The sequence below is a fragment of the Zootoca vivipara genome, chromosome 10, assembly GCF_965207765.1.
Source record: "Zootoca vivipara chromosome 10, rZooViv2.hap1.1, whole genome shotgun sequence".
NCBI classification, from domain to species: Eukaryota; Metazoa; Chordata; class Lepidosauria; order Squamata; family Lacertidae; genus Zootoca; species Zootoca vivipara.
Window position 1 is genome coordinate 10,812,785 of NC_142593.1, and position 27,938 is coordinate 10,840,722.

Here is a 27,938-nt window from a genome sequence, read left to right on the forward strand (position 1 = left end):
CTAGTTGTATTGCTTTTTATTGATTTTTTTGGTGCAATTGTAAACACGAGACACAACTTCAAATGCACAAAGTATGACTAAAAGCATTCAAAATACTGTATGAGACATAAAGTTCTGCATATACATGAAACCCACTTCCTATTTGAATTAGGTAAATTATAATGCACGGGTTTCCTATCATTGCTGCTGTTTTGTTACTGTTCCAACTATTTTCTTTATTGGAGGAATCAGGTGGTAATGGGTCGATAATATTGATAAGATATTGCTACAACCCAGATCATACCATTTGCTGAAATCACTTCCCTTCCGTGCGCTCCGTTATTCGTATATAAACAATAAAACCATACCAAGCAGCGTGAAAAACTGGCTGTATTACCGGTATTATGAACACAGCCCACCAGCCGCATTAGGAGACGCTAAACAGGTACGGCGGCCTTTTCCTTTTGCCCCTGGTGTCATGACGCCCCTGGTGTCATGGCGACGATCACGCGGGCCGGGGCGCGGCTGCTGATTGGCCGAGACCTCGTGTCAACCCTCGAGTCGCGCGCCTGCCGCGTCTTTTGTGCGCGCCGCCGGCCGGTGGTAGAAGGGCAGGGTGGGAGCCGCCGTTGGTGGGGCGTTGACCTTTTGTCGCCCCCCCCCCCTCCCGCGCCATGTCTTCAGAGAGGGAAGCGGGCAGCGAGGTAAGGCGGGGAAGCGGCGGCGGCGGCGAGGCCGGGTCTGTGGAGAACGGAAGGCGAAAGAGCAGCTCCCTCCAGTCTCCCCGCGCGCTGCTGCTGCTGGTTGTTATGTAAACGGCGGCCGGAGAGGTCCTGGAAGGGGAAAGGCAAAGGCGCTCTCCATTCTGATGGCTCCGCTGAACCTGCTCTTAACGTGTGGGTCTATGGCTCAGGTCCTGGCAGGAGACCTTGAACAAAAAAGCGGGGGGGGGGGTGCGCTTTAAAAAAAAAAATTCCCAATCACCCCGAAAGAAGTCTGTTTCTCTCTGCAGAAAGGAAAATGAGGCACAACAACACCAGAGAGTCAAAAACAAGCCTCCCCTCCCATATATATATATATATATATATATATATATATATATATATATATATATATATATATATATATGGCATGCTTTCTGCTGTTGCCATCGGGACAAGGCACTGCAAACTTTTTCTTCTCTTTTTTGCCGTGGAAGAAGTGCAATGTTGAGTATATTAGGCATAATTTTGTAAAAGGACTGGGTTTTAAGCCTTGCCTCTCTGCGCCCGTCCCCATCTCTTCTGCTTGCCTCCACCATTCTCTTTTCAGGACACCACTGCTTTGTTTTTAGTGTTTGAGTGATAGGGAAAGGAGCACCTGTTGAATATTTTTTCAACAAACATGCAAGTTTCACCTCCTGAACTGTTGTCTCCTTCACAGGCAAGACCTCTGACAGGGAAGGGGAATGGCAGCAGCTTGTTTTAAGAATACTGGCTGCGTCATCATGTGTCCTGGTCATCAACTTACTATTATTTTATTTGTTTGTTTAATTTGTATACCACCCTTCTTCTGAGGGTCACAGGGAGGTTTACAATATAAAATATTGTAGCACTTTGTGCACATAAAATACTTATATAAAAACAGATCACCTTTCTTGATATGGTAGAAGAAACCCAACATTACTGTTTGGCCAAATAGATTTGAACTAAACCAACTTAGTCAAGACTTTGTCAGTCATAAGGCTCTAGTTTGGGAAGCAGCTTTTTGCTTCCTTCAGAAATTGCCTCTTTCCCAGGAATAAAATTCCAGAAGTATGACAGTTTTGGGTGCTAGTGCTTTCCTTTCAGTGCAGATATATTTTACAAACAGTGAAAAAGGATAAATGCCGTGGAGCAGGGAAATGGTAGCAAGAGAAGCACCTCCCACAGCTGCTCCTCTTTTCACTCTCCTCCCCACAACCATAGACTTTGCAAGCTAAGCAAAAATAGTTGTTTGGTTACTATTATTTGTTTGCATGTAATGTGTCATTTTGTCCACATGATTACTGCTTTATTGTGGCATGGCCTAAGTTTTTAGAAGCAATTACCCATTTTGATAACTAGGATTTTGTTACGAATTTCATGCCAAATTACGTCTAGTAGCTTCAAGGATTACACATTATTTTTGCTTTGTTAGAGATGAATGTTCCCATAGGGAGAAGTAGCAAAATTTTGTTTTACACATGGAATTTGATAGGTTGGGCATACACTCCAGCATAACTCTTGACCATGTGTGCTTTGCAGAATAGCTTCAAATATATTCCTTTTCTGAATGCAGTTAATCAAAGTTTTTCACTCAGACTGGACTAGAAGTGTCCTGTTTTTACATATTTAAATGATCTGATTGAAACAAAAAAACGAACAATTTGCAGTTTTGTTTTGAAATCAGCGTGAAAGCTTCATCTTGACTAATTTAGTTTCACTTTGCTGAGGAACTGCTGGATTGGGGCCATCTCTGTTTATAGTAAGGAAGGCGAGTAGTAGAGCACTTGTATTGCATGCAGAAAATCCCTAATTCAATAGCTGTTATCTCCAGGTAAGGCTTGGAACTATTTCTGCCTCAAATAGCTGCCTCCTGGCAGCGCGTAGACGATATTGAGCTGGATCTTGACTCGGTATGAAGTAGCTTTCCATATATTAGCCATTATATAAACCTAAATTCTGTGTAATTAAACCATAGCATTAGCCTAATGGTAGTAGTGGGAAACCTGTGGCTGCCAGTTGTTGTTGGACTTTAGGCTCCAGCAGCCCCAACCACCATGCCCAGTGTTTGGGGATGATGCCAGTTGGAGTCTAGCAACATTGGGAAGCCACAAGTTCACCCTATATATGGGTGGTATATATATTGGGTGTGGTGGGCAGGTGCTGCTTTACCATAGTTAAACCTTAAAGTTTTTTAAATCTGATTCTAACATATTTTTGGGCTGTAGAATCTGAACACTCGTTCCTCATGTAATAATACAAATAGGTCAGGCAAATATAATAAGGTGTCCAGTAAACTCTGCATTTGTGCAACAATATGTACTTGGTTTCTATTTCTCTTCTATTATATTAGGGTACGTTTGCCAAAATTCTGGTCAACCATCTTTTTGCTGAGCTGAAGAACACAACTATTCATATTATGGACTAAACCTTTAGGCTTGTATTCAACTAAGTCCTACTCAAAGTAGACCCATTGAAATTCAAGAGCCCAAGTTAGTAATGGTCATTGGCTTCAATGGGCCCACTCTGAGTAGGTCTAGCATTTAATACTACCATTAGTGTCCAGTTGTCCCTCTGTTTCAAGTGCAAGTACAACCACCAGAGGGTGTTCAGTGAACAGACTTTTGACTGTCAGCTGAATGCTTTGTTTTCTCTTACATTCTTGTAGGGCCAGTGCAGATGTAATGCTAGTTGGTCATTAATTAGGGTTTTGGTATTGGGAGTGGGAAGCAGGCTCCTCTTCTTCTTTTTCATACTTCTCTCTACTTCCCTTTCCCCAACTGAGTGAACCCTAGCCTTTAGAACCAAGAAGCTGAACCTGGGTAAAGGCTTGTGTGTGTCTAAGAGAGAAATTCTTGCATAAGAGGGGAGAAGTTGGGGCCAGGAGGGTGCGCATGAGCCTGAAGCCTGCTTCTCATCTCCTAATCATTCTTAATAGCTGAACCAGCATTGCGTCTGTATTGTCTGCCTATAGTGTATTTCAGCTGTCATCAATGGAGATTAGTGCCCCCCTTTATAAATGCAAAATTGAGATGTTGCATGTGCTGCAGCCAGACACTCTTAGAGTTTTTACATTAAAAAGTAAAATGACACTTCTGTTCTGAAGCAGCAATTTGCTTAAGCACTAAAATTCTTGGTGCATTTTTAGTGTTCTGTTACAGATTTAATTTTTTCCTACTCGTTTTGGTTGAGCAGAAGAACAAGGCACCCGCTTTTCCTTCTTGTGTGACAGTTTGGTTCACATAGATGGGGCTTTTCACTTATTTTGGTTAATCTCCAAGTGCATGTAGCCAAAACCCATTTTGTTTCTCAGGGCATCAAGTTATCAGCAGAGGTCAAACCGTTTGTCCCCAAATATGCGGCAGTAACAGTGGCATGGCCAGAACCCTCAGAAGCATGTGTCTTCCCTAGATACTATGGTACATGCTACCCATATGTTCAAGAGCCACCAGTGGATAAGTATGTACCCTTCTACATCTCATTTCTTGGGGGACTGTTAACGTACCTAAGTCTTTAATTTAGATGCCTTAGCTGTTTGGCAAGTTAAGTGCATTTTGGTAATTAATTGGGTAAGCTCATTCAATGTTTTAGGCCACAACACAGGACACATTTCAAAGACGATGGTGACTTTGGGCTTTTGATCCCTAAACATTTGCCATCTCTCTTTGCTGCTTTGTGGGAAGGTGGTACCTGCACAGCTTTATACTGTCCTTATTGTTTGGGGTATACCTATGTATTGGGGGTTTGTTCTGGCACCTTTTTTCAATAATCTAAAATCCGCGTATTAGCAACCATATATTTAAATAACTACAGCTGAGCAGCAAGTGGGTTTTTTCCCCTCCTGTAAGAAAGAAGAATTTTATGTCTAATGCAGGCTTTCTCAACCTTGGCCCTCCATATGTTTTGAGACTACAATTCCCATCATCCCTGATCACTGGTCCTGCTAGCTAGGGATCATGGCTACTAAGGATGAGTAGGGGGTTGACTTATTTGAACAAATTAAATCAATTGCAGTACTTTCCCCAAGAACAAACCCCAAAACACAGTGTATTGGGTAGTAATAATACAATGTTCTTTGGTGGGGTGTAGAATCATGTTACCTTATAAATGGGGTTATTTCTCTGTGCGATAGAAGTCCCAGCCCACTACAGCCCCTAAGGCTTGCATACCTCGGAGGTATATCATAAGTTCTACAATGGTCATATGGCTACCATGCTTTTCTATGACATTTACCTAAAGCTCTAAAGGCTCGGAATGCAGTGTGCTCTTTTGCAACGTGGTGCTCTAAATTGTGTGTGATTAAGATATACGGTAGCTTCAAGTAGCTGGGATGGTGGGGAGCTAATTGACTTTCATTGGAAGCAATGGAGCTTCTTGGGGATTTCTAAATCTTTTTCCATTAAAAAAATATAGTCTACCAATCACCACAGGCAAAATCATGCTCTTTTAAAAGTTAACTATTGTGAAAGGGGAGCAGTCCCCCGACCCACCCCCAGGACATATTTTTGAAGGGCACTGGAGACTTCTTGGGAGAAGGAGAATCTGCAAAGAAAATTCTTTCCTCCTCTTCTGTAGTTAGTTGCCACAACTGGCACAACATCACTAAGATCAGCAATAGGATACAGTATCACCTTTTGAATATAATGTGCACCTATTTGAATTGCATCTGTTCCCCCTTGTCATTGTATTATTGCTTGCAGCTTAGGGAAGAAGTTCCATACCCCAAATTAGATGCATGCCTCTCTGATTTTAACAGATCAGCCTTACACCACATATTTTGAACACTACCATTTTATGCTTACTGTTTCTCAAAGGATGCTTGGGCTGCAATCCAAATGCCTGGTTGGCTGTGACTGGAGTAGCACCAGTCAGCGCAGAAGTGGGAAAGGAAACAATGCCCCTTCCCTGTACCAGCTCCCAGGCTGGCACAATGAAGAAACCTGGAGCCACACCTATTGCCGCCATGTGATGGCATCCCCTCACCCCTCACTGGCTGCTGATCGCTGCCAGCTTCTACCCACCTTTTGGGCGACTGCATGAAGTTCCTTGGTGGCAGGACTTCCTTCCCCCACCTCCAGGGGTGGTGGGGAAGTTGTCAGAGCTGAGCAGAGGGAGATTTTCATCTCCTCCAAGGCAGATTTGGGGTTCCTGTGTTAGTAAAATAAATTGGTTATTTTATTAGTGGGTGTATGCTTATGGGTTAAATAGAATTTGTTTTGTAATCATATGATAAATTCTGTTATAGCCCAAGCATTCGTTTTCATTATGTTTTTCCTTGTAAACCTTGTCATGTTTGTCATGTGTCCAACTAATAATAATAATAATAATAATAATAATAATAATACGTTTATTTAATTTAGACAACAGATACATACTCAAGATGCGCCCTGGGATACTGCCACCTCTCATTCTCAATATCGATCTCAGAGCCTTATGGGATGTAGTTCGCTTGGGGAGTATACCAGTTCTTCATATTCAATTAATGCTGCGCCAAATGTATATGCAGTTGCCAACTTTCAGTGTCCGAACAACAGCCCTAAGCTTTACAGCTCTTTGAAACAGCACAGAGACTCTGCCAAACAGACTCCTCTTATCCGAAAAGAGGCTGCAGCTTTTTGCCAGGTAAGTGAAGGCAGCCTAGTAGATAACGCCTTTCTGTCATGCTACAGCTTGCATCAGTAACTGGATTGCAGTAATAGCAGGCTTGTTTAGCGCTCCATTTTCACAGAGTTTGAGTACTCCCCCCCCCCAGCATTTCCCACCCACCCCCACACATTCTAGTGGGTCTTTCAGCTTTCATTGGTCCCTGCCAGCGCCTATGGTTAGTTACTAGGGATCTGTGTGGGACCTTCAGTGGTTGTGCACTGATCATAGCTAGCTTCTGATTCTCTTTTTGGACGGGGAGTGGGTGGGTTGACTCTACCAAACAGCGGCCACGGTCTCTACAGGATAAATAAACTGGCTAATATTATAAAGCTGAAACAAATGTTTCGCTATTAAAATTCATTGAAATATTCATAGCCCAGGTTTGTGTGCAGCATGGAGCAGCTCTGCAGATTCCAGTGGAACAGTGCTCGGGAACAAATGAAACCTTATCCAAGGCAGGGAGTAGCCTGGCCACCTTGCATTAGTCTAGCAAATACCCTGCCGCAGAAACATAGCACTGTTGAAGTAGCGGGCCTGAGTTTTCCCTCTGCTACTCAACAGTTCGTGAGAAACATGAGCTTTATAAAATGCTCAGCTGCTGAAGCAAGGATTGGCTGTCCTAATCAGCCAACATTCCTAGTGTGCGTTTTGGAGAAAACTGCACTGGAAATGAAAAGTCGACTAGCAATTTATGAGGATGCCCTTCCTGCTTTGAATGATCTGCACTTCTCCATGCTACAACAGATGGATCGGGAGTGTTTTTTTTTTAAGGGTTTTCTGAAAGATATACGTAAGCTAGGACCACATGCCTAGAGGAACTAGACAAAGTTAGCTGAAACCATGAATTTATCAGCAAATTCAATATTGGATAATGATATCGCCAGACAGGAGGACATAGCCCGCGTGAAATCTGGGATGTTTTTAGGGGAGCAGGTGTATCGGTCTGCACCAGCCCGTTACCTGGCGGATATCCACTACGTGGAATACCGCAGACTAATTACTGCGGCTAGACTGAATGTCCTTGATTCGGCGGTTTTGAGGGGAAGATTTGGAGGAGTCCCATACGGTCAGAGAATGTGCCATTGTGCCTTGGGTGAGGTAGAATCCACAGAACACATTCTACTGAGTTGTCCCTTTTATAATGATTTAAGGCAGTATCTTATAGAACCATATTTATCTCAGTTTAGTTCCCGACCAAGAGAACGGCAGGCAGCATATTTGCTAAACAAGCCCACTGGGAAAATAACCTTCTCAGTGGCTAAATTCCTCTTCCTGGCGCTCAAGTGTCGGAAACGTATAATCGAATGTCTTGATGTGGGTTATCTGTAGGAGGTTTAGTAGCGCAGTCATACCCCATTTATGTATCCCTCTGATGCCTTCAGTTTTATATTTTTATATTTTTATGTATCCCTCTGATGCCTTCAGTTTTATATGTTTATCTTTGTATTGAGAAATGTTTTGTTTTGTTTCTGACTATCGGTCGAATAAAGTATATTGATTGATTGATATTGGATAATAGCTAAGAGAAGCTCCTAGCAATGCTTCCATGGATGTTTAACGCATCTCCAGAGACAACTTTAACATGATTTGTATCTGGACTTTGAAAAGTGCAAAAAACAAATTGTACAGATAAAAACAATATTCCTTTTGCATTGGCTCTTGAGCAACAGATACCATTATGTACTACTTTTTAGTGTTTGTGTACTGAAATTCTGCTCTGATATAATTTGGAATATAGATATGGAGATGAAAAATTAAGCCTTTTTTTTTTAAAAAAAAAGATTGAAAGGTGGTGTTACTATTTTGTACAGAGGCGATCAAAAGACCATGAATCCAAATGGGAGAGTAAGAGACCTGATGGATCCACAGAGAGTTCATCTTACACAGCTCTGCATGGAAGAAATCCTATTAAATCAGGTACTACGATAACAATTGCAGTATTGCGCACATTGGTGTGAGTAGAAGTTCTGCAGTTGCAGAAAAAGCCAGTGTATGATTTAAGGCAGTGATGGCGAACCTTTTAGAGACCGACTGCCCCAACTGCACCCAAAACCCACTTATTTATCGCAAAGTGCCAACATGGCAATTTAGCCTGAATACTGAGGTTTTAGTTTAGAAAAACAACAACTCATACATTAACATCTTTTGTCTTAAAAGAAAAACACAATAACACAGCTTTCAATGATACAATTATTGAAAGGCAAAAGAGAGGGCACGCTTGCCGTAGGTTCACCACCACTGATTTAAGGTAATTTCTAGTTTCCTTACAGTTGATAAGTTGTCATAGCAGGCTTTTATCTAAAGAGCTCAATTAATTCTGGTGATTTCTGCTTTATGAATAAAATATTGCATACCCTTTAGCAATTAAAAGAATTTGCTTTGTGTCTCGCAACATTTTTTATTATTAAAAAAAGGTGGCCTCCACTTTTCTTGAAGGTAGCTAGCAGCCTCAATAATACAAACAATGAAACTCAATTACATACAGTGTGGATAAGCCTGGGAGTAATTTTCATTTGCACCCAGTACACTCGTTCCATTAACGCAATTATTTCCATTTGTGTTCTCCCCGCTATCCTCTTGCTGCTCAGCCCCCCCATCTGCTCCAGAATTTTTTTTGGGGGGGGGGGACCCAAAACACGTTTAAGGGCTGTGCCGGAAGAGAGAGTTTGAAAGGTCCTTGAGCTATACAACAGGAAAAAGTTCATTAAAATATTTGTTGAATGTTTTAAGGCAAAGGCCTTATGTAAATGAAAGGTCTTCGTAGGAGAGTGGGTAAGAGAAACCTCTCTCGGGAGGCCAAATTCAGACCGAAAGTGGTGTATTTCTGAAACTTGTACTGGATTAAAGTGCAACACTTTTGCTAGTTTTGTAGCTACACCCCCCCCCCCCGGTGTATCATTTTTACCCGGTTAGTTTTTATTGATCAGCACTTACTGATTATCTTTATATGTGGTTAAGATGTTGTTAACTTCATTATTTTATACTTGTGTAATATTGTTAGCTGTTTTCTGCTCTCATTGGGATATGAAGCAGGATCCAAGTATGAATGAGAGAGTACAGTAAATAAATATATTTTTGCTAAAAAGCATTGTGTGGTGTGTAATGATTACTACCGTGTTTCCCACATTTTAAGACACCGTCTTATATTTATTTTACCCAAGAAAACAAGCCTATGGCTTATTTTCGGGGGGTGTCTTTTTTTAAAAAAAAAAATACTGTACACGTTGCTGCTGCTGGGTCCCACGGACTCAGGGCTCAGGACGTGCAGCAAGCCTCCTTCTCCTTCTGCCACGTTGCTGCTGCTGGAGGCGGCCTGCCGGGTTGGCGCCCAGCTGCGCTGGCACTGGGCATCGGAGAGAGCAGGAGACTGATCAGCCACTGCGGCATCGCGCTGCCAGAGACTCGCAGCCACTGAGGAGCTCGCGGCACTGGGGCTTGAGGGCGGCTCTCGCCTTGCCGCCCTTTCTCCCGCTCCAGGGGGAGACACGGCTTCCATCCCCCGTTGCCAAGGAAATGGCCCAGGGGAGAGACGCCAGAGCGGAGGGGCCGCCCGGCTGTTGCCACCGCCGAAAACGGCAATGCTTAGGGCCGCCTCCTCCTCGCGCGAGATGAAGTAAGGCCCCTCGAGCGGTCCAGGGCTCGCTTCCGAATGCGCAGGGATAGGGCTGCGCCATTAAACTGCTTGCAAACTCCTTGGAAAAAAGAAACGTGTCCTGCAGAGCCCAGATCAAGGAGGTGGCCTGCGGGGTTGTCGCCGCTCAGCACCGCGCAGAGCGCCGGATTAAGGAGCTGGTCTGCAGAGTCGGTGCCCAGCAGCGCGGCGCTGGATTGGGGAGGCGGTGCTTCGTGCGGAGCTGCTGGGCGCCGACCCTGCAGACCGGCTCCTCGATCCGGTGGCCTGCCGGGTCGGCGCCCAGAAGCACCGCCCAGAGCACCGGATCGAGGAGCCGGTCTGCAGGGTCGGTGCCCAGCAGCTCCGCACGAAGCACCGCCTCCCCAATCCAGCGCCGCGCTGCTGGGCGCCGACTCTGCAGACCGGCTCCTTAATCCGGCGCTCTGCGCGGTGCTGAGCGGCGACAACCCCGCAGGCCACCTCCTTGATCTGGGCTCTGCAGGACACGTTTCTTTTTTCCAAGGAGTTTGCAAGCAGTTTAATGGCGCAGCCCTATCCCTGCGCATTCGGAAGCGAGCCCTGGACCGCTCGAGGGGCCTTACTTCATCTCGCGCGAGGAGGAGGCGGCCCTAAGCATTGCCGTTTTCGGCGGTGGCAACAGCCGGGCGGCACCTCCGCTCTGGCGTCTCTCCCCTGGGCCATTTCCTTGGCAACGGGGGATGGAAGCCGCGTCTCCCCCGGGAGCGGGAGAAAGGGCGGCAAGGCGAGAGCCGCCCTCAAGCCCCAGTGCCGCGAGCTCCTCAGTGGCTGCGAGTCTCTGGCAGCGCGATGCCGCAGTGGCTGATCAGTCTCCTGCTCTCTCCCATGCCCAGCGCTGGCAGGCGGCGGCATGGCTTATTTTCAGGGTATGGCTTAAATTTTACAAAAGCTTTCAAATCCTGCCATGGCTTATATTATGACTACGTCTTAAAAAGGGGGAAACACGGTAAAAGCAGTAAACTATTTACATACCGTGGAGAAATATGTTACTTTGCAAATCAACACTCTTTTTTATTATTATTATTAGACAGGCCCATTAAAGCAGCAAATGGGAAGTTCAAGCAAATTCCAGCTGCCGAGTGTCTTCCGGAACCTGCATTTGAAATCACCCTCTCCGATTTCCCAAAATTGCAAGGCTTGGGAAGTAGTGATCTGTTGGATATTAAAAAATGTGCGTGGGGGCCATTGGGATCGGCTGAAGGAGATAAGCTGCCTTCAAAACCTCCAGGAAAACCAGCCATTTCAGCTCTGGTAACCAAAGAGGTTAGCTATTTTATAGGCTTAGATGCTGAATGATAATGTGTTAACATGAAGCTACTTGCTGGATCAATATTTGTATGTTTAAAAATTGTGGAAAATGTGCAAGAGTAAATAGATACTTTTTCTTTTCAGTAGTATCACATGTTAGACTAGCTTTAGAACTGAATTCTTCCCAGTCAGATTTCCCCAAAGGCTACTTGTCCTATTAGTTTTGTAAGTCCTTGTTCTCCTTTTCTTAAAAAGGCGACCCTATATCATTCTGAAGATCATTTCTCCCCTGTAGCATTAACAGATAATCTTCCGAAAGGTCATCAAGAATATTATGGTGACTTATATTTTATACCCAAGGAAGGAACAATGGAACTCAGCAGGAAATCATTTTGGGCTACAGAGAGAGGTAGGCAAGGTTAGACCTAGGGTATAAAGGTACATCATTTTCTTTCTTTTTTAAATCTTTAGATTTTGTACCTGTTCCTATAATAATTCCTGCAAGTGGTGACTCATGGTACTATTTCTCCCTGCAGTAATTTCTGCAGTTCCCTCTTGGTGAGATCAGTACATCTTGTGCATGAATCAAGTGTGGTTTATATTCCCTCTGCCAGGAGGCACTTACCAAATGTTAAAAATCGTCCTTGTTGAGTACATGTTGTTTGGGAAGCCCAGAACCTATTGATCAAGCATGAATTCTAGTGTGTGTAAAAGTGCAAGGTGTATAAGTGCAAGGTGCAAGGTGATGGCCATGTGAATCAGCCCCTTGTTCAGCAACATATGGATAAAGCCAGGCTACGTCTTTCCTTCAAGGCAATTTTTATTGACTTGGTGAAATATAATAACCAATAAACAAATAAAGCAGTTCCTTTTCTCTCCCCCCCCTTTTCATTACATTTCAATTTATTTATTTATTTATTCAGATGAAATATGTCACAATTTTAAAGATGTGTTTCAGCTTTGGTAAATTTCTTTAAGAAAACAAAGGTTTTTGCACCTCCACTGGAAGAACTTTTTACATCTTTTATTGATATATAAGTTTAGGAGCCAAGGTAAAGAATTCAAACGTGAGCTCAGTTCCAGGAAGTTTAATACAAGTCTTGATCTTTTGACTGCTGCATGGATTGGATAGAGACAGAGCAGGTTGCTGCCTTGCTTTTGTACTAAAGACCGCAATATTCACTTTAGGGAGAAACAACTCTGAAAAAGCATTTCCCGGCAAGACCGTTAAGTTCTTCATCTGATCCTGGAGGTAAGGGCTATCTGTAGTAATAAATATTTCTTTACTGTTGATATAGCATTCTGTTCATTTAAGGTCTAAAGTCCACATTTCAGCTAAGCATGCTTAGAAAGGGTAGAGAAAAGGTATTGGCATGTATCCAGCTAAGTTCTAACAAGGCCTACTAAAATTAGTCACACCCATGAATTTCAGTGGGTCTACTCTGAGTAGGTCTTAGTTGGCAACAACCCTATTATTCTAGCTGAAGAAAATCCTTTGGAAGTTAGAGTGTGTCTGGATTGTTTTGAAATCATTGTTTAAACATTTGTTTGAAGCATGTCTCATACAAATCTTGGACCTAAGTAAATTTTTTTTTAGATTTCAGCACATAATACAAAAGCAAAAAGGCCAATATTTTATCATTCAGATACCTACATTTGAAAGATCAATATAGTATGTTGCTGTTTATTGTATATCTCTCAAAATTGCACCTTTTGTAATGGAAAAAAAATTCCTGTGAACATTTGGCACAGCCCCACTAAAGATTTGTCTTAGTCCCATTCAGTGAATAGTTTGTTCTGTCTAACATCAGTTCCTCAGGTGTCCCCTTGGCCTGCTGTGTCTTGGGCCACCGTGCTGTCGCAAGCTCCCAAGAGAGTTGTTTCGACTCCAGTGACAGTTCCTGCCGGTAATAATTCTGGCAGTAAAGGAGAAGATGATGTTCCCAAAGATCATAAGGTAGGATGATGGTTTTTCCAAGCCACTGTTCTGTTACTGTCTTTTGGAATAGCAGCTAACCAGAGTCTCAGACTCAGCTCCCTAGTGGATTTATTTGAAAAAGTAATATATTGAGAGAAAAGGATCTTATGGGACAGAAAGAACAAACATCAATTCTTCCTTTGTCTTTTAAACCCTTAATTCACTGTAGCACCCTTCATGTCCATTGGACTTCACTCTTTCTCTTGAGTCAGTCTAAAGTTTCATATATATATATATACCTGTGTTTCTCTTTTTCCTCATTGCTCATTGCTGCTTTCCTGATCATTTCCAATGGACTTCTACTTTGTATCTCAGTTCATGGTCTTGCTCTGTTGTCTTCCAGCCTTTTAGTTAAAATCTCTTGCTCCGACTGTTCTTCCTTTTTAGCTCCTATTTTAAACTCTTCACATGCCTCTTGCATTTACCCTTCTTACTATGCTTCTCTCGCTTTGGGGTGGAAAACAAGCTTCTTTTGACTCTTTTTCTAGCTTGTCTTATTTTTGTGTGTTTTGTTTCCGTTCAGGTGTTCTTGAACATGTTATTTGATGCCTTAATTTGCTTTCTGTTTAGATAATTTTTAATCTGGATTCCATTCTTGTCGCTTCACTGAACCTGCTCTGACTCCCGTTGTTAATAACCTCTTGCTTCTCAAATCACATGGCAGTTTCCAGTTCTTTTAGTTGATTTCTCTTCAGCTTTTTTATTATTACTCATAACAACATTAACTGAATTGAGTTTCATGTGCAGTAAATATGGTGTGTAAATATATATGTATGACATATTTTTAAATTTTAATTTATATGTTAGTTTGTGGTATGAATGGATATGAGATTTGGAAAAGCTTTTGGCTGTCAGTACTAAAGTTTATTGGGACCCAGGTGGCGCTGTGGTTAAACCACTGAGCCTAGGGCTTGCTGATCAGAAAGTCAGCAGTTCGAATCCCTGTGACGGGGTGAGCTCCCGTTGCTTGGTCCCAGCTCCTGCCAACCTAGCAGTTCGAAAGCACGTCAAAATGCAAGTAGATAAATAGGAACCGCTACAGCGGGAAGGTAAACGGCGTTTCCATGTGCTGCTCTGGTTTGCCAGAAGCGGCTTTGTCATGCTGGCCACATGACCTGGAAGCTATACGCCGGCTCCCTCGGCCAATAATGCGAGATGAGCGCGCAACCCCAGAGTCGGTCACGACTGGACCTAATGGTCAGGGGTCCCTTTACCTTTACCTTACTAAAGTTTATTACTCCCCTCTCCAGAAAGTCCCCATACCCTCTGAAGGTACTTTTGATTGATTGATTGTATTTATATCCCATTCTTTTTCTCCAAGGAGGTCAAGATCTCCCCTTTTTCATTTAATCCCCACAACAACCCTGTGGTGTAGGTTATGCTAAGAGGCAGTGACTGGGCCAAGGTCACCAGTGAGCTTCATGGCTGAGTGGAGATTTGAACAGTCTGAAACAGACAGTAACAAAACAGACCTTAGGGAGCAGAACAACGATTTTGTGGACAGATATTAGGGGGGTGTTTTCATATCCTATAATTCCAGAACAGAGGCTTATGAGAAAAAGATAGAGTTTGTATTCCATCAGCTTTAGTGTCTTAACTTTAGCTTTCGTTGCTATGCAAGCTTAAGTGTAGCTTTTCAAAATCTTGTATTGTTTTACTCTCTTTGCAATAGTCAGAAACAAGAGGGAAAGCTAATGACCATGAAGCTGAAGAAATGGCAGATAAGAAGAGGAGAAAGAAAAAGAAGAAAAAGAAAGAGAAACTAAACAGTGAAGTGGAGAAAGTTCAGAGCAAAATCACTTTAGTTCAAGAACCTCCAAGAATTGAGGTACCAAAGTTGGTTGCGTCAAAGCTTTGTGTGTTGGCCATTAAGCAAACTGTGTATCAACTTGAAGTTGCAGGTATTTAGGAGTACCTATGCTTGGTGCTCCAACACAATGTCTCTTTTTATATATCAAATAGGTGAATCATTTTGAAAGGTTACCATAAGGTCTAACAAGTCTACCTGGGCTGCACTGCATTTAACAATCCATGTCACATAATGCACTTCCAGATCACGTTTTTTTAAAAAATATATATATTGCAAGTGAGGATTAGTGATGTGACCCCCCCCCAAGGCTTCTCTGATGTCCCACCAACCCTTACCTACCATTGGCCATGACGTGTGGGCCTGGGGGCAGTTGTGTCCAACAACATCAGGAAAGCACCACCCGCACACTAGTAGATCTGACTTAAGAGTTGAAAGTTGCTGTTTTCCTGTCTCTACTATTAGATTGTAAGCTTCACGGAGCGGGGATCTTTCGTCATCTTTCTGATTACTGTCTGCAGTGCTGTGTATAGTGATAACCTTGTATAAATTACAGGCATTCGTAATTGTAATCTGAATTTCAAGATACAAGGACTCTCACGAGTCTGGTAGTCTTGAATGATATACGGTACCTTAAGTATATTTTTGTAGGGTACATCTTCTTTGGATCACTACAATCCCCATCACAGACTTTAAATAAACCAAAAAATTTGTCCACATAAGGATTTGTTTTTTTCCAATCCAAATATGTAAATTCAGATTTTGTTTTTTGTTTTCTTTCCAAAAATAGTAACTTCTTCTGTCTCGTTTTTGCACAGGTCAGTTAGCTTAGCAAGCTGTAGCAGCATTTCATATAGTATCCTACAACTGAAATGATTTGTGTTGGCACTGATCAGAAGTCCCAGCCAGAGATTATCACATTTTCACTTCCAGTGGGATAGGGTAGTACACATTTTTAATTGTTCAGTCGACAGAATGGGACTTGAAAGTGCTTAGCATTGGCTGGGTCATGCTCGTTGTTAATAAAAAATAATAATATTGTAATTGTAATTAAGAGTGCTCAGCATATATATTCTGCTTTATAACATTAAGAGCATTTCACATACATTACCATATTGCACTCCTTACCATAACCCTGTACGGTAAGATAACATTCATATATTCATAATTACTGATAGTGGGAAGGTGCTCTAAGGTCACCTAGTAACTGCATGGCAGAGGAGAGGTTCAGAGTTTGGGAGTTCCTTATTCTTAGAGCCTGGGGATATTGGCTGCAATCCTAACCCCACTAAACGGGACTAAGCCCCACTGGCATGACCAGTACTTACGTCTGAGTTGACACGGTTAGGATTGCGCTATTAGCTGCTCTGCTGCACCAGCTCCCAAATATGGCAGGTTCTTTTTACAAGTCACAAATAATTCAGGGGTCATATGTGGTTTTCCAGCAACTCCCCCCCCCCCCAAAAAAAATCAATGAGAAGGGAGAAGCATAACAATATACAGGTGAAACTCGGAAAATTAGAATATCGTCGAAAAGTGCATTTATTTCAGTAACACAACTTAAAAGGTGAAACCAATATATGAGATAAGATGCATGACACGCAAAGCAAGATATGTCAAGCCTTTATTTGTTGTAATTGTAATTATTTGTTGTTAGGCGGGTCACTTATAAATGGAATGGAATTAATGAAATGTAATAGGGATGTTTATTTTTGTATTATTGTAACTATTTGTTTTATTACTGTGGAATTCCCAAAAGAAAGCATTTGTAAAAATTAAAAGAAAAAGAAAAAAATAGTAAGTTGCATTACTGAAATAAGTGCAATTTTCGATGATATTCTAATTTTCCGAGTTTCACCTGTAAAATGTTTGATTTCTTTTCTTTAAAAAATTAAAGATCTAGAACAGTGGTGGCAAACCTATGGCACACATGCCAGAGGGGGCAATCAGCATTCAGGTTAAATTGCCATCTTGGCACTTTGCGATAAATAAGTGGGTTTTGGGTTACAGTTGGGGCACTCGGTCTCTAAAAAGGTTCACCATCACTGATCCAGAATATGAAGGATGTACAGGAATGCTAGCACATCAAATAGTGCCGTGGTGCTGAAGTGGGGAAGGCCACTTTTAAGCTAAATTGTGTGTATATAGCATAACACTTTATTTCTGTTTCTTCAGGACGTTGAAGAATTTCCAAACCTAGCAGCTGCCACTGACAAAAAATACAGGCCCGCTCAAAAGCAGTGTTGCTCAACGCCACTTACCAGGGAGCAAATTGAAGTAAGTAATCTTCGGTTACCTTGGTCTCTATTCAACTTTCCCCATTTATTTTCCCTTATTGGCAATCCTCACTCTTCAGCCATTTCAGAACTCTGCAACTCTATCAAATTTTAGATTATGGCGTGGCAAAAAAGCATAGTGTCACTGGCAAGGGGGCGCGGAACGTTTCAGAAGTGAGAGTGGCAAAAAAAGTTTCCACATTTTAATGTTGCATTTATTTATTTTGAATTTTGTGTCTGATGCTGCAGCTATGCTAGAGCACACAGAGATCTGAAATGTGAAGTCCTTCTTGCCAGAGCTTGTTTTCTGCTGTAGCACCTGGCTACTGTCGGAAGTGGTGGGTCTGTGCAGCAAAGAAACTCCAAAAATCTTCCCCTTAAGATGTTTATCTGAGTGTAGCTTCCGCACATCTCTTTGGTCATTCATAGCATTTGCCTTTGTATTTCTGTACTTCAAAGGGAAGAACAAGGGAGTCTGGGTTTGAGTCTCACGGTGGTCCTCCTCAAAATGAATTGGTGGCTCCCAGTTCAGACACGTCATTGGCAAGAAAAGCTCACAAGCAGGTGCCGTCCACTCCAGTAGAAAAAAGGAAAATGCAGGTAAAATGGTTCTTTCCGCGCTACGTTGGCTTGCTTCGAAACAAAAGTAATATTTCTGAATGAATTATGTGCACACAAATTTTACTGACTAGATAAAATGCAAGGCGAAGGGGGAAGAAACGTGTCTGTCTCCCTTTTTTTCTCCTGCAGCAACCACCCAAGAGCAGCGGAAAGAAGAGTCAGGTTCCTGTGCGGCTCGATTTGGGAGGGATGCTGGCTGCTTTGGAACAAAAACAGTATTCGGAAAAATCAAAACCGTCAAAGCCTGTGGTGCTTTCAGGTAGAAGTTTTGAGAGTGCTTTCGTTATGTGATGCTTTTTCAGAGTACCGTTCCCCCCCCACACACACACACAATGGCCATCTCCTGAGGTAGGCTAAACATTGCAAGAATTCACTACAAATTGTGTGGAAAAGTTCCGGAAGAATGAAAGAGAAGCCACCTTTGTGAAGTAAAATAAAAAAGATGAACTGCAAATTTCCTGAAGTCTAGGAGAGACTAGTGGAAGTGTAACGATTTCGCTTCGACTTTTTCTCAGGTAGTGGTTTTTATTTATGAAGATTAAGGATGCGATGGTTAGTTTTCTACAGGTTTTTTTTTTTTTTTTTTTGTAATTCAATAGCTGGGAGAGTGTTTTATCAAAATGACTGGCTGTAAATAGGTAACATTGTCAGATTTTACATGCTATACTTTGAAAACCTTAGTCTGGAGTCCAAGTCCACATTTCAAAGGAATAGCCTATCTTTTGAAGGAATATTTTATTCATCTGGCAGAAAATCCAACTACACTACAAAGTATACTGCAGAAGCTCCCATTGCTAATCACAGTCTGTATAATAAAGTATATAAAGTTATGCTGATGGAAATTCTTTACCATTGCTTTTCAAAAGTGGTGGGGAAATAGTGCTTAAAGGGTTATGGATTTTTCAGTGTTCACAGAATTCAATTGCTATCAGTATAGAAATTGTCAGAAGATGGCATGCATCCATATGGAGGATAAAACAGCTGTTAAATCAGCAAAGAGTTTGTGTAACCACTTCTAATGTGCCATGCAAGTTGTCCACAATAAATCATGTCAGACTTTGTTCACAGATCTGAAGTGCACTTTGGGAAAGAATAAATGCAGCACATATCTCCACTGAGATAAAGTGCTAATGTGCAATGATTCCTCTAAGTATTAAGTCCATGCAATGCAACTACAAAACTGCTTTGCAACACAATAAATGTTATCAAGGATTGGGCTTAAGCACATTCTGAAAGGAGAGTAACGCATGGGTGAAATAAATTCCAAGAGAATTTAGTAGCTTTTGTCCAGAAATAATTCTAAACCAGACTATTTACTACTGAATACTTTCAGTAACATCAAGAGCTGTGTTATACTGACTCAGACCATTGATCTAGCTAGCTCACACTGACTGGCAGTGATTTTCTAGAGTTTCAGACACTTGCTGCCCTATTTTGGACATTTTGCATGCAAAATAGATGAACTGCCACTGACCTCTCCCGAGTATTTGCCGTATTGTACTGTATTTTTCAGATACATAAATAAGAATTGCTTGTTTTATTTAAAGATTATAGTAGATTTAAGTAATGAAGTATTTTACAAAAATGTAGCATTCACAATAAAGGTCTGGTGAAATCGAAAGCCACACTGATGAAGCTAAGCACACTTCGCAATGCGCTGAATCAGGAAAGGAATGCATTCTTTGTATACCTGGGTGTCTGTGTCTCTTGTTTGCTGAGCTGAGTGCTAAAACCGAGTTATGCTCCAACATAACATATTTGTTCAGAAGAGTCCCAATTGATACGGATTGTGCTTGCTTCCAGTTAAGTATGGATTTCAGACTTGGCCATTGTCACCTGATAGCAGGTTTGCTTTTGTTTTAGTTGGTGGCGCAGTAACATTGCATCCCAAGGAACCCGTGACAGTAACAAAAAGTCAGCAATTAAACCAAGGGAAGACCCCACATAACCCGTTGGACTCGAGTGCACCCTTGGTTAAGAAGGGAAAGCAGAGAGAAGTCCCTAAAGTGAAGAAACCAACGTCGCTCAAAAAGGTACAACAAGCAATAATCCTTTATCAAAGTTTAGTGTAGCTGTTGCCTTTTAGAATTTAGCCAGACCGGTATTTCGTACTTTGGTTTGTGCCTGGGTATAACTTTATCTTTTTAATAATAATAAAAAAATGCGAAAAAGTGTGAAGTTCTTTCAGATTGTTGCTGTGGGAAAGGACTAATTAAACTATGTAATCTTATCTAATCTCAGAGGTGGGAGGGAAGTGAGCCGATCTAATTTGGGGTTAATCCATTCCTTATAAGACTAGAACAGCCCAAAGGTGGTTTGAAAGGGTAGCTTGCAGTGATTATATTAATGTTTTCTACACTAGCACTCTCATGCGATCAACCTTTTAGTTTGCCAGTAGAACTGTCATGTATTGATTATATGAACAAAATTTAAAAATGAGAATGTTTTAAGAGCGTTTTCATCAGTTTGATTTTTTGAAAGAGGTCTCTCCCTAAATGGCTGTTAAGTGGAGATGCAATTAGCAACTTGCCTGCTTATCAGTGGTGTAAAGCAATTGCCACAGAGAAGCAAATTGAATGATAACTCAAAATTGCCACACTCTAAAAATTAAATCGAGCCTTCTCCCACCTCCCATGGAAATGTAAACATTAAAGGCTGTAAAGTACATACATATGTGCCCAAAAAGTATTTCAGAAATAAATAACTTTGTATGGAAACTATATTGCAGTGAAGTGTTTCCTTTTCAGATTATTTTGAAAGAGAGAGAACAGCGGAAACAGCAGCACCTTTTAGAACAGACGGCGATACCAAATGAGAGTGATGCCATCCTGCAGGGTGCAACTTATGAGATGACTGAGAATCAGATATTTTCTGAGGACACCAAAGCAGGTACCTCTTGAATCAGCGATGCTGCTCATTTTAATTTCTGACCAGGGGTCATCTAAGCAGGGAAATGCTGATAGAGTTGGGTGTGCTATTTTAGGTGGAGAAAGTTAATTTTTGCAAATTTTTTCATTGAGGGGGCTCTTAAAAATTGGTTTTTGTGTGTGAGGAATTCAAATCTGCTATTTTTTTTTGTCACTGGACAACATTCAGTTTGGTAAATCTATGATTAAAAAGTGCATAAACTGATCTCAGAAAACCAAAGAATTTTATCTTTGAAAATGTCAGGTGACACTATAAAAATAGTTTCTCCACATAAAACATACCCTACTAAGCATACAATGTTATCTTGTAATCATAAAACGATATTAGAAAGTAATGACATCATTTAATAATAAATTTAATCAACTTGTTTCAGCAAGTATTGCTTTTATTAGTTTTTTGACATCAGCCACCAACTCCTTGGCCTCTGATGTAGCCGTTACGTTTCTCATGGGTATACATCCTGTCTGTATAATTTAGCAAAGCTACATTATATTAATTTAACCAAAACATCTTTTGAATTCCCAAGTCATGTTACAACTTTTTAGCATCCCTCATTTTTGGAATTCGGAAGTTGAAAAATTCAACACTCTATTGCTGGATAGCTGTTGCAGTAGTGTTTTCTGAGATGCAGCTGCCACAGTAACGTAAAATAAAGGCGAAAATGAGCTGGTTGCAAACGATGATTAAGTGAGACTACATGGACTCCTGGAGAGGAGATCACACCCATTGTTCTCCTCTGCTGTCCTTTTTACTGCTGCACTGAGCCTAGGTTTGGCTTTAACATGTTGTCTGAACCTCAGATTCATGGTAAAGCCTTCCCACTAACTACAAACTCTAACCAAGACCAAACCTGGGATTGTTCTCTACCAGTTTTATTCTTTAAACCTCCAAAAGATTAACTGAGTATTCTTGTTTGGGACTGGGATTGAATTTCCTCCTGAACAAATGCCTTTTCAGAAGAAGTGGAAGTTTGAAATGGAGAGGTCTGCCAAGTCACAGGACACCTCTTCCTACAGAGTTTGCCTTGTCTAGTTTATTTGCTGCAACATCCTATGGGAGATTTTGCCTCCCATTGGCAGAAATAGCTGTCGAGCGATTTCTCTGCACAATTGGCTTCAATCCCTTTATTTCATGTATTGCTCTACATTGTGTAATGATTTGCTTGTATGTTTTTAATATGCATTTTTAAGCCCTGTGGTCAAAAGAGTGAATGAGACCCTATTTATCATTGGAATAGCTCTCCGATAGTCTTAAATAGTTTGTGTAGTTATTACAATTTTTTACTGCTAAAACTGACATTCTGCCTACTTTAAACTGCAAATCATAAATATGGAAGGCATGCCATGCTCTTTTGTTGTCTAGCTGTTGTTTTTCCCTAAATCTAAAAGTTGCTTAAACTGTGAATGGATATCTGTAAAAACAGCCACACTGCCCTAGGCCAGCGCCTTTTCTGTCTTCTTTGCAGTTGTCCCTTCATATATGTTCAGGGCTCTTTTTTCTGCAGGGCTCTTAAGCACATTTATTTCATGCCATTTTCATCTTGACCCTGGGCTGAAGCTGAAACAAACTCCTAAGGTTTCTAATAGTGATCTGAAGTTCCTGTTCAACAAAAATAATCCCTTTTGTATTCAACTTTCCTTTGTATTCAGAAAGCGCAGATGAAGCCCCTACAGATCCTGCAATTCCAGCCCAAGATAGTTCAGAAGTGTCCCTGGAATGTACAACATTGAGTGGATCCATGCATAATTCCCCTGTCCCAACACCGCCGAATTCCAACCTTCCCAAAATCCACAGCCGAAGATTTAGAGAGTAAGTATTCTGGTGTTGGTCATGCCAATCCAGTCCGTGTATTTTTGTTGTTGAGCTTAGTGGGGTGCCTCTCAGTTTCAATGTGATATCCTAATGCAGGGGTCAGCAAACGTTTTCAGCAGGGGGCTGGTTTGCTGTCCCTCAGACCTTGTGGGGGGCCGGACAATATTTTGGGGGAAAGAATGATTCAAGAGCACCACGAGCCCTGGTGGCTGCTTACCTGTGTCTTGCGAGCGGCAGAGACTGGCGGCGGCGGAGGGACAATAAGTGGCATGCGAAAGGGCTCCGGAGGGGGGCTGCTTAAAATGGTGGCGGCTCTAGCGCTGCTGCTGGCATCAACAAAGCCCAGCCCCCTTTCTCTAGGCAGGGCGGGGAGAAGCCAGGAGGAGGCGCCATCGCCGCCATGTGAGGGGAGGGAGAGGGAAAGAACACACACGCTGGCGTTCCATGCGGCGATTCCCGGACCGTCCGCAGGCCAGATCCAGAAGGCAATTGAGCCTAATCTGGCCCCCAGCCCTTAGTATGCCGACCCATGTCCTAATGCGTTTACGTGAAGGCTTTTGACCCTTAGTCACACATGGATTTCTCGACCTTCAGATATCAAACATGCTAATTACTTCTGGATATAGTTTGCTATTTTGTGTGTGTGTGTGTGTGTGTCTTTGGATAGAGTAGATGAGAAAGAAAGGAATGTGGGGAGAATCAGACACTTGCCCATAATACTGAAACATTGGTTCATTCTTTAGTTACTGCACCCAAGTACTCAGCAAAGAAGTTGACAGCTGCGTAACAGATCTCTTGAAAGAGTTGGTGCGCTTCCAAGACCGCCTTTATCAGAAAGACCCAGTCAAGGCCAAGACGAAGCGCAGGCTTGTTATGGGGCTCAGAGAAGTGCTGAAACACTTGAAGCTGAAAAAGTTGAAATGTGTCATCATTTCCCCCAACTGTGAAAGAATCCAGTCAAAGGGTGAGCCTTTCTATTAAAAGTATGGCAAACACTGAAGCAAGCACAGATCAGATTTCCGGTGGAGGGGTGTAGTTGAGGGAACGAGCAATGCTGGTTTTCTCTTAAGATGTATCTGGGCGAATGAAGCCCTTTTGCCAGCAATGCTAATGAAAGTGACCAGTTCTGATGCCTCGTCCTCCTTTTAATCCTCTCTTTGTTTTGCCCCAGGTGGGTTGGATGAGACTCTGCATCTCATCATTGACTCCGCTTGTGAACAGAACATCCCATTTGTGTTTGCTCTCAATCGCAAAGCTCTCGGGCGTTGCGTGAACAAAGCCGTTCCAGTCAGCGTGGTGGGGATTTTCAGTTACGATGGCGCTCAGGTGAGTGGTGCAGAAGCTGCTGTTGCACATTGTTCTGCAATATGCATTTCAGTTTAAATACAGTGGTACCTTGGTTCTCGAACTTAATCCGTTCCAGAAGTCCATTCCAAAACCAAAGTGTTCCAAAACCAAGGTGCGCTATCCCATAGAAAGTGATGCAAAATGGATTAATCCGTTCCAGACTTTTAAAAACAACCCCTAAAACAGCAATTTCATATGAATTTTACTATCTAACAAGACCATTGATCCATAAAATGAAAGCAATCAACATACTGCAGTCATACAATCAGTCAATCAATCAGTAGCTGGACACACAGTCACAAAAACAAAACAAAAATAGCTGCAAAAACAAAACACAAAATAAATAGCAAAAGCAAACAGACCTCAGTGTAACACTCAAAATGGAAGTGTGGCACTCAAAACGGAGCACGTTCAGCTTCCGAAAAAAGTTCCCAAACTGGAACACTTACTTCCGGGTTTGCAGTGTTTGGGTTCCAAGTTGTTTGAGTACCAAGGCGTTTGAGAACCAAGGTACCACTTTAGAGGCTTTAAAAGTCTTTGGCAGCTAATGCTGAAATGTTTAAAAATATTAAACATCCTTAATTGTCTGGGTGGGAGTACCGTGTCCTTAAATCACCTTAGCCCTGGTGAGGTGTTCTGTTCTTTACTTTCATGCTAGTGCCCTTCCCATCACCCTCTGCAAGTTGGAGGGCAGTTACCTGAACAAATAGAGCTTAGGGGGAATCGACAAATAAATCCTCAGCAACGTTATGCTGCTGGGACCACTGAAGAAGAATTTTGGGATCTCCTGTTTCAACATTAATGTGAAATAAAATTGTGGAGCACGTTATCTTCTTCGTGTGTTTGTGGAGAAAATGTGAAGCACCAACCCAAAACCCTATCTTAGTTTCTCGCTGCCTTTATACCCTAGGACTATTTTCACAAAATGGTGGAACTGACAATGGAAGCGAGGCTGGCCTATAAGGAAATGATTGCTGCATTGCAGAAAGAGTCGGCTGAAGAAGAAAAGGAAAGTGACTCTGCACAATTGAAAACCCTTTGTAGAGAGCCCAGTCCACTAGATGGTGGTGAAGCACCCCTTCTTCCAGAGTCTGATGAGGATGTCCCAAATTACAGTGAGTTGTGTGTGCGCATGATTTAATGTGGGCAGTCTTCTCTTTTGTATTAATCGATCATCTTGACTGTTTGGGGCATGAATAACCCGCAGTAACTCTTTAATTTCTGGTCTTTCTTGATTTGTCAGATACGCTGGTGCTAACTTTGCTCACTTCGGGGAAAAAGAACAATCTGACGTCCATGTGTGTTGCCTTTTGTGCTGCCGAGTTCAGTGACTTCGGCCACATAAATATGAGTGACTGCCCCCAGCCACTCTCTTCTGGCTATGAAATTGCTGTAGCAAGGCCTCTTGGGGTGGGTGGGTGACTAGCACAGTGTGCAGGGAGCTCTATGATACCCATATGCAAAGGAGCCTGTGTGAGAGGGAAATAGAAAATGGTGTTGGCCTGTCTGGGGAAACCAAACCTGACAAGCAAAACAAGTGTTGCTTTGTCCATCTCAGTTGTTGTAGTGAAGGCTGGCATTATGGTAAACACTCTCAGCCTGCCGACCTTCTTGCCCATCATCTTTGGGTACCAAAATTTTTTATTTTATCGTTTTGCTGCATTTGACCGGTCAGGGGAAATATTGATGCGAGGCAGGATAGCAACCACCATGTTTATTTTGCAGATGCCAAACATCACTTTGTGAGAGCATCACACTTCCTCTACAACAGGATAAATCCTTCACTGATCTTTCCAGAGTTCCTGGGGCTCAGAGCCTTGTGATTGTTTTCAGATGGAGGCCTGCCTGTCTGACTGTTGCCTGTCTGTGTCTCTAAGAGAGAGAGAGAGAAAGTGAGCTGTTCCTTTCTCTTGAGTCAGGGAACATATGGAGCTGTTCATCTCGCTTTGCTGCCCTCTGCAGCTTCCAGTGTGAGCTGCATGCTCTTTTCTAATTTCAGCTGATAAACTTGGCTTAAAACGATAGATTCAACTGGGCATTATAAAAGTTTGTTTGACCTAGAGCTCTCTAGCTTATGCTTTCTTTCATAGAAGAGCATAACTAAAAGCAATACAAAATAGATAACTGACAGTTGACAACAAATTAAGCAGAGCTCTTACCGCATGGAGCCTCTTTCCTTCCCCTGCTTTAAAACTGGCCCAGTTCCGCTGCCTAGATTAGCTTCAGTTTCCTGCATAAGGAGGCTATCCTTGTGTCCTTGAATTATCAAGTGTTTGGGGATCTCAGTGCCTGATAAAGCAATTTGAAGGTTTAAAGTGTGTGTGAAAACATTTCCAAGGCTGTGGTGCAGACAAAGCATTGCATCCCCATCTTTTATAGCTGTCCTTGCATTTGTTAGTCTGGGGAAAAATATGTAACACTAACCTTCATACATTTTTTTCTAGTTAAAATCTGGAAGCGGAAGCTTGAAGAGGAGTATAACCCATACACACTGGAGCTGGAAAAGTAGTCAACTTCTGAAATGTTGACCTTGGGTTTTGAAGAACCTCAGTAAATCAAGACTACCTTATTTGGCCTTATTTGACTTTTTTTTAATTCAAAAAATTAAGTGTATGTATATATAGATAGATATGTAAATAACTAAATTATCTATGATTAATTATCCAGCCAATATGGCTTATAATGTTAAAAAATTGTCTTATGATTGTATTTGGCAAATAATCACAATGGAACACGCCATTCTGGAAACGTGGTTTGTTAAACCTTAAAAAGCCAGCCCGTTGCTGACTTGGTTGTTTAAAGGTTCCTTAGGTTCTTTAGTGGGTTTTCTGAGATTATTCACGGGCTCTTTGATGCCAGAGAACTCAGTGGTTTCATTCCTCCTGCACTGAAGTTGGTGGCCTATGCTAGTGGAATGAAGGAAGCGGACCTATTTAGATTACCCTCCAGCTGTAGAAAAGTCCTTTAAGCCCAAATACATGATGCCGGCAGATCTCACCAGTTACACTAGTGAACTTGGCTTTAGGCAATGAGCTGCATCGTCATCCATGGAATCAGCTCACTTTGTGACCATGTGACTGGGTGAAGGAGAGGGCGGAGAGAGGAAACAATGACCGCTGTAGCCTTTGTACTTTCTCCATCTGTACTTTTCAGTGTATAAGATTATTATTTTTTTACTGCAAAAGAATGCTAAAAATGGGGGTCATCTCATACACAGATAGTGCAGGGGGCGGCGGGCGTTTGGTTGCTGTCGCGAGCAGGAGCTTTTAAGCAGCGATTGGGTGGGTGAATGGTGTCTTCTGCAATGGCTGCTTTGGATTGGCGGCTGCGGCGGCGGCAATTGTGTGTGTGATTTGTGGCTGCTTGCGGCGAGCTGGCAGACGCTCGGTGGGTTATGTTGCATGTGCGATTGGTAGCGTCTGTCTGTCGATTGAATGATTTTCGGCATTTCACGTCCCGTCCCCCCAAAAAGCTTTAAATTGTAGTCCCCCAAAATAGGGGGCGTCTTATACATGGGGGCATGTTATACACAGAAAAACATGGTAGTAGTTGCTGTTTCGATGTGCAGCAGCCGCACCACTTATGTGAAGGTTCAGTTTTGGGGGTCCACAGGGAACTGCAACATCGAGCAAAAGCAGAGACCCCTGGAACAACCCACTGGCGAGGTGGATGCTTGCTTGCCAGGCTCTGGGAACATTGCAGGACGACTCAGGGGTGCTCCCAGAGCCAGCTTAGCAAGGAAAACCTACTGGGTGTGCAGGTGGTGGTGGTGGTGGTGGGATAAATGGAGAGTGAGAAATGGCAGGTTTTCTCCACTCTCCATTTATTTATTTTCCTGCACCTGCGATTGGTGTACACCTTCCTCAGCCCCTAGCTCACACTTCTCAATATAACCCTGTGTAATTGCAGGTCAAAGCTCTCA

The 27,938-nt window shown here is 42.3% G+C and overlaps 1 protein-coding gene across 4 annotated transcripts; it reads left to right on the top strand.

The window, feature by feature from the left end:
* Window positions 1–26,755, top strand: SECISBP2 (SECIS binding protein 2). 4 transcript variants are annotated; one of them, XM_035099938.3, is made up of 18 exons: window positions 565–875; window positions 4,015–4,160; window positions 6,062–6,323; window positions 8,159–8,264; window positions 11,027–11,262; window positions 12,436–12,499; window positions 13,059–13,204; window positions 14,898–15,053; window positions 17,208–17,309; window positions 17,768–17,908; window positions 18,059–18,188; window positions 19,793–19,962; window positions 20,677–20,818; window positions 22,507–22,666; window positions 23,413–23,633; window positions 23,841–23,995; window positions 24,927–25,131; window positions 26,461–26,755. In XM_035099938.3, the coding sequence occupies exons 3-18, from the start codon at window positions 6,135–6,137 to the stop codon at window positions 26,523–26,525; spliced, it is 2,388 nt and encodes a 795-aa protein (XP_034955829.1). In that variant the 5' UTR covers window positions 565–875; window positions 4,015–4,160; window positions 6,062–6,134; the 3' UTR covers window positions 26,526–26,755. The 4 variants fall into 4 exon arrangements, with proteins under 4 accessions (XP_034955831.2, XP_034955829.1, XP_034955828.1 ...); XM_035099937.3 differs by having other exon boundaries at window positions 565–683; XM_035099940.3 differs by lacking the exon at window positions 4,015–4,160 and having other exon boundaries at window positions 1–683.
* The last annotated feature ends 1,183 nt before the right edge of the window (window positions 26,756–27,938 follow it).

What these genes read in the sequence shown, in the direction of transcription:
- SECISBP2 (XM_035099940.3), top strand. Translation starts at nt 475, where the DNA reads ATGGCGACGATCACGCGGGCCGGGGCGCGGCTGCTGATTGGCCGAGAC. An exon ending in AGGCTGCAGCTTTTTGCCAG is followed by an intron (nt 6,324 to 8,158) that starts GTAAGTGAAGGC and finishes TATTTTGTACAG; the next exon opens with AGGCGATCAAAAGACCATGA. An exon ending in TGAAAGAATCCAGTCAAAGG is followed by an intron (nt 23,634 to 23,840) that starts GTGAGCCTTTCT and finishes GTTTTGCCCCAG; the next exon opens with GTGGGTTGGATGAGACTCTG.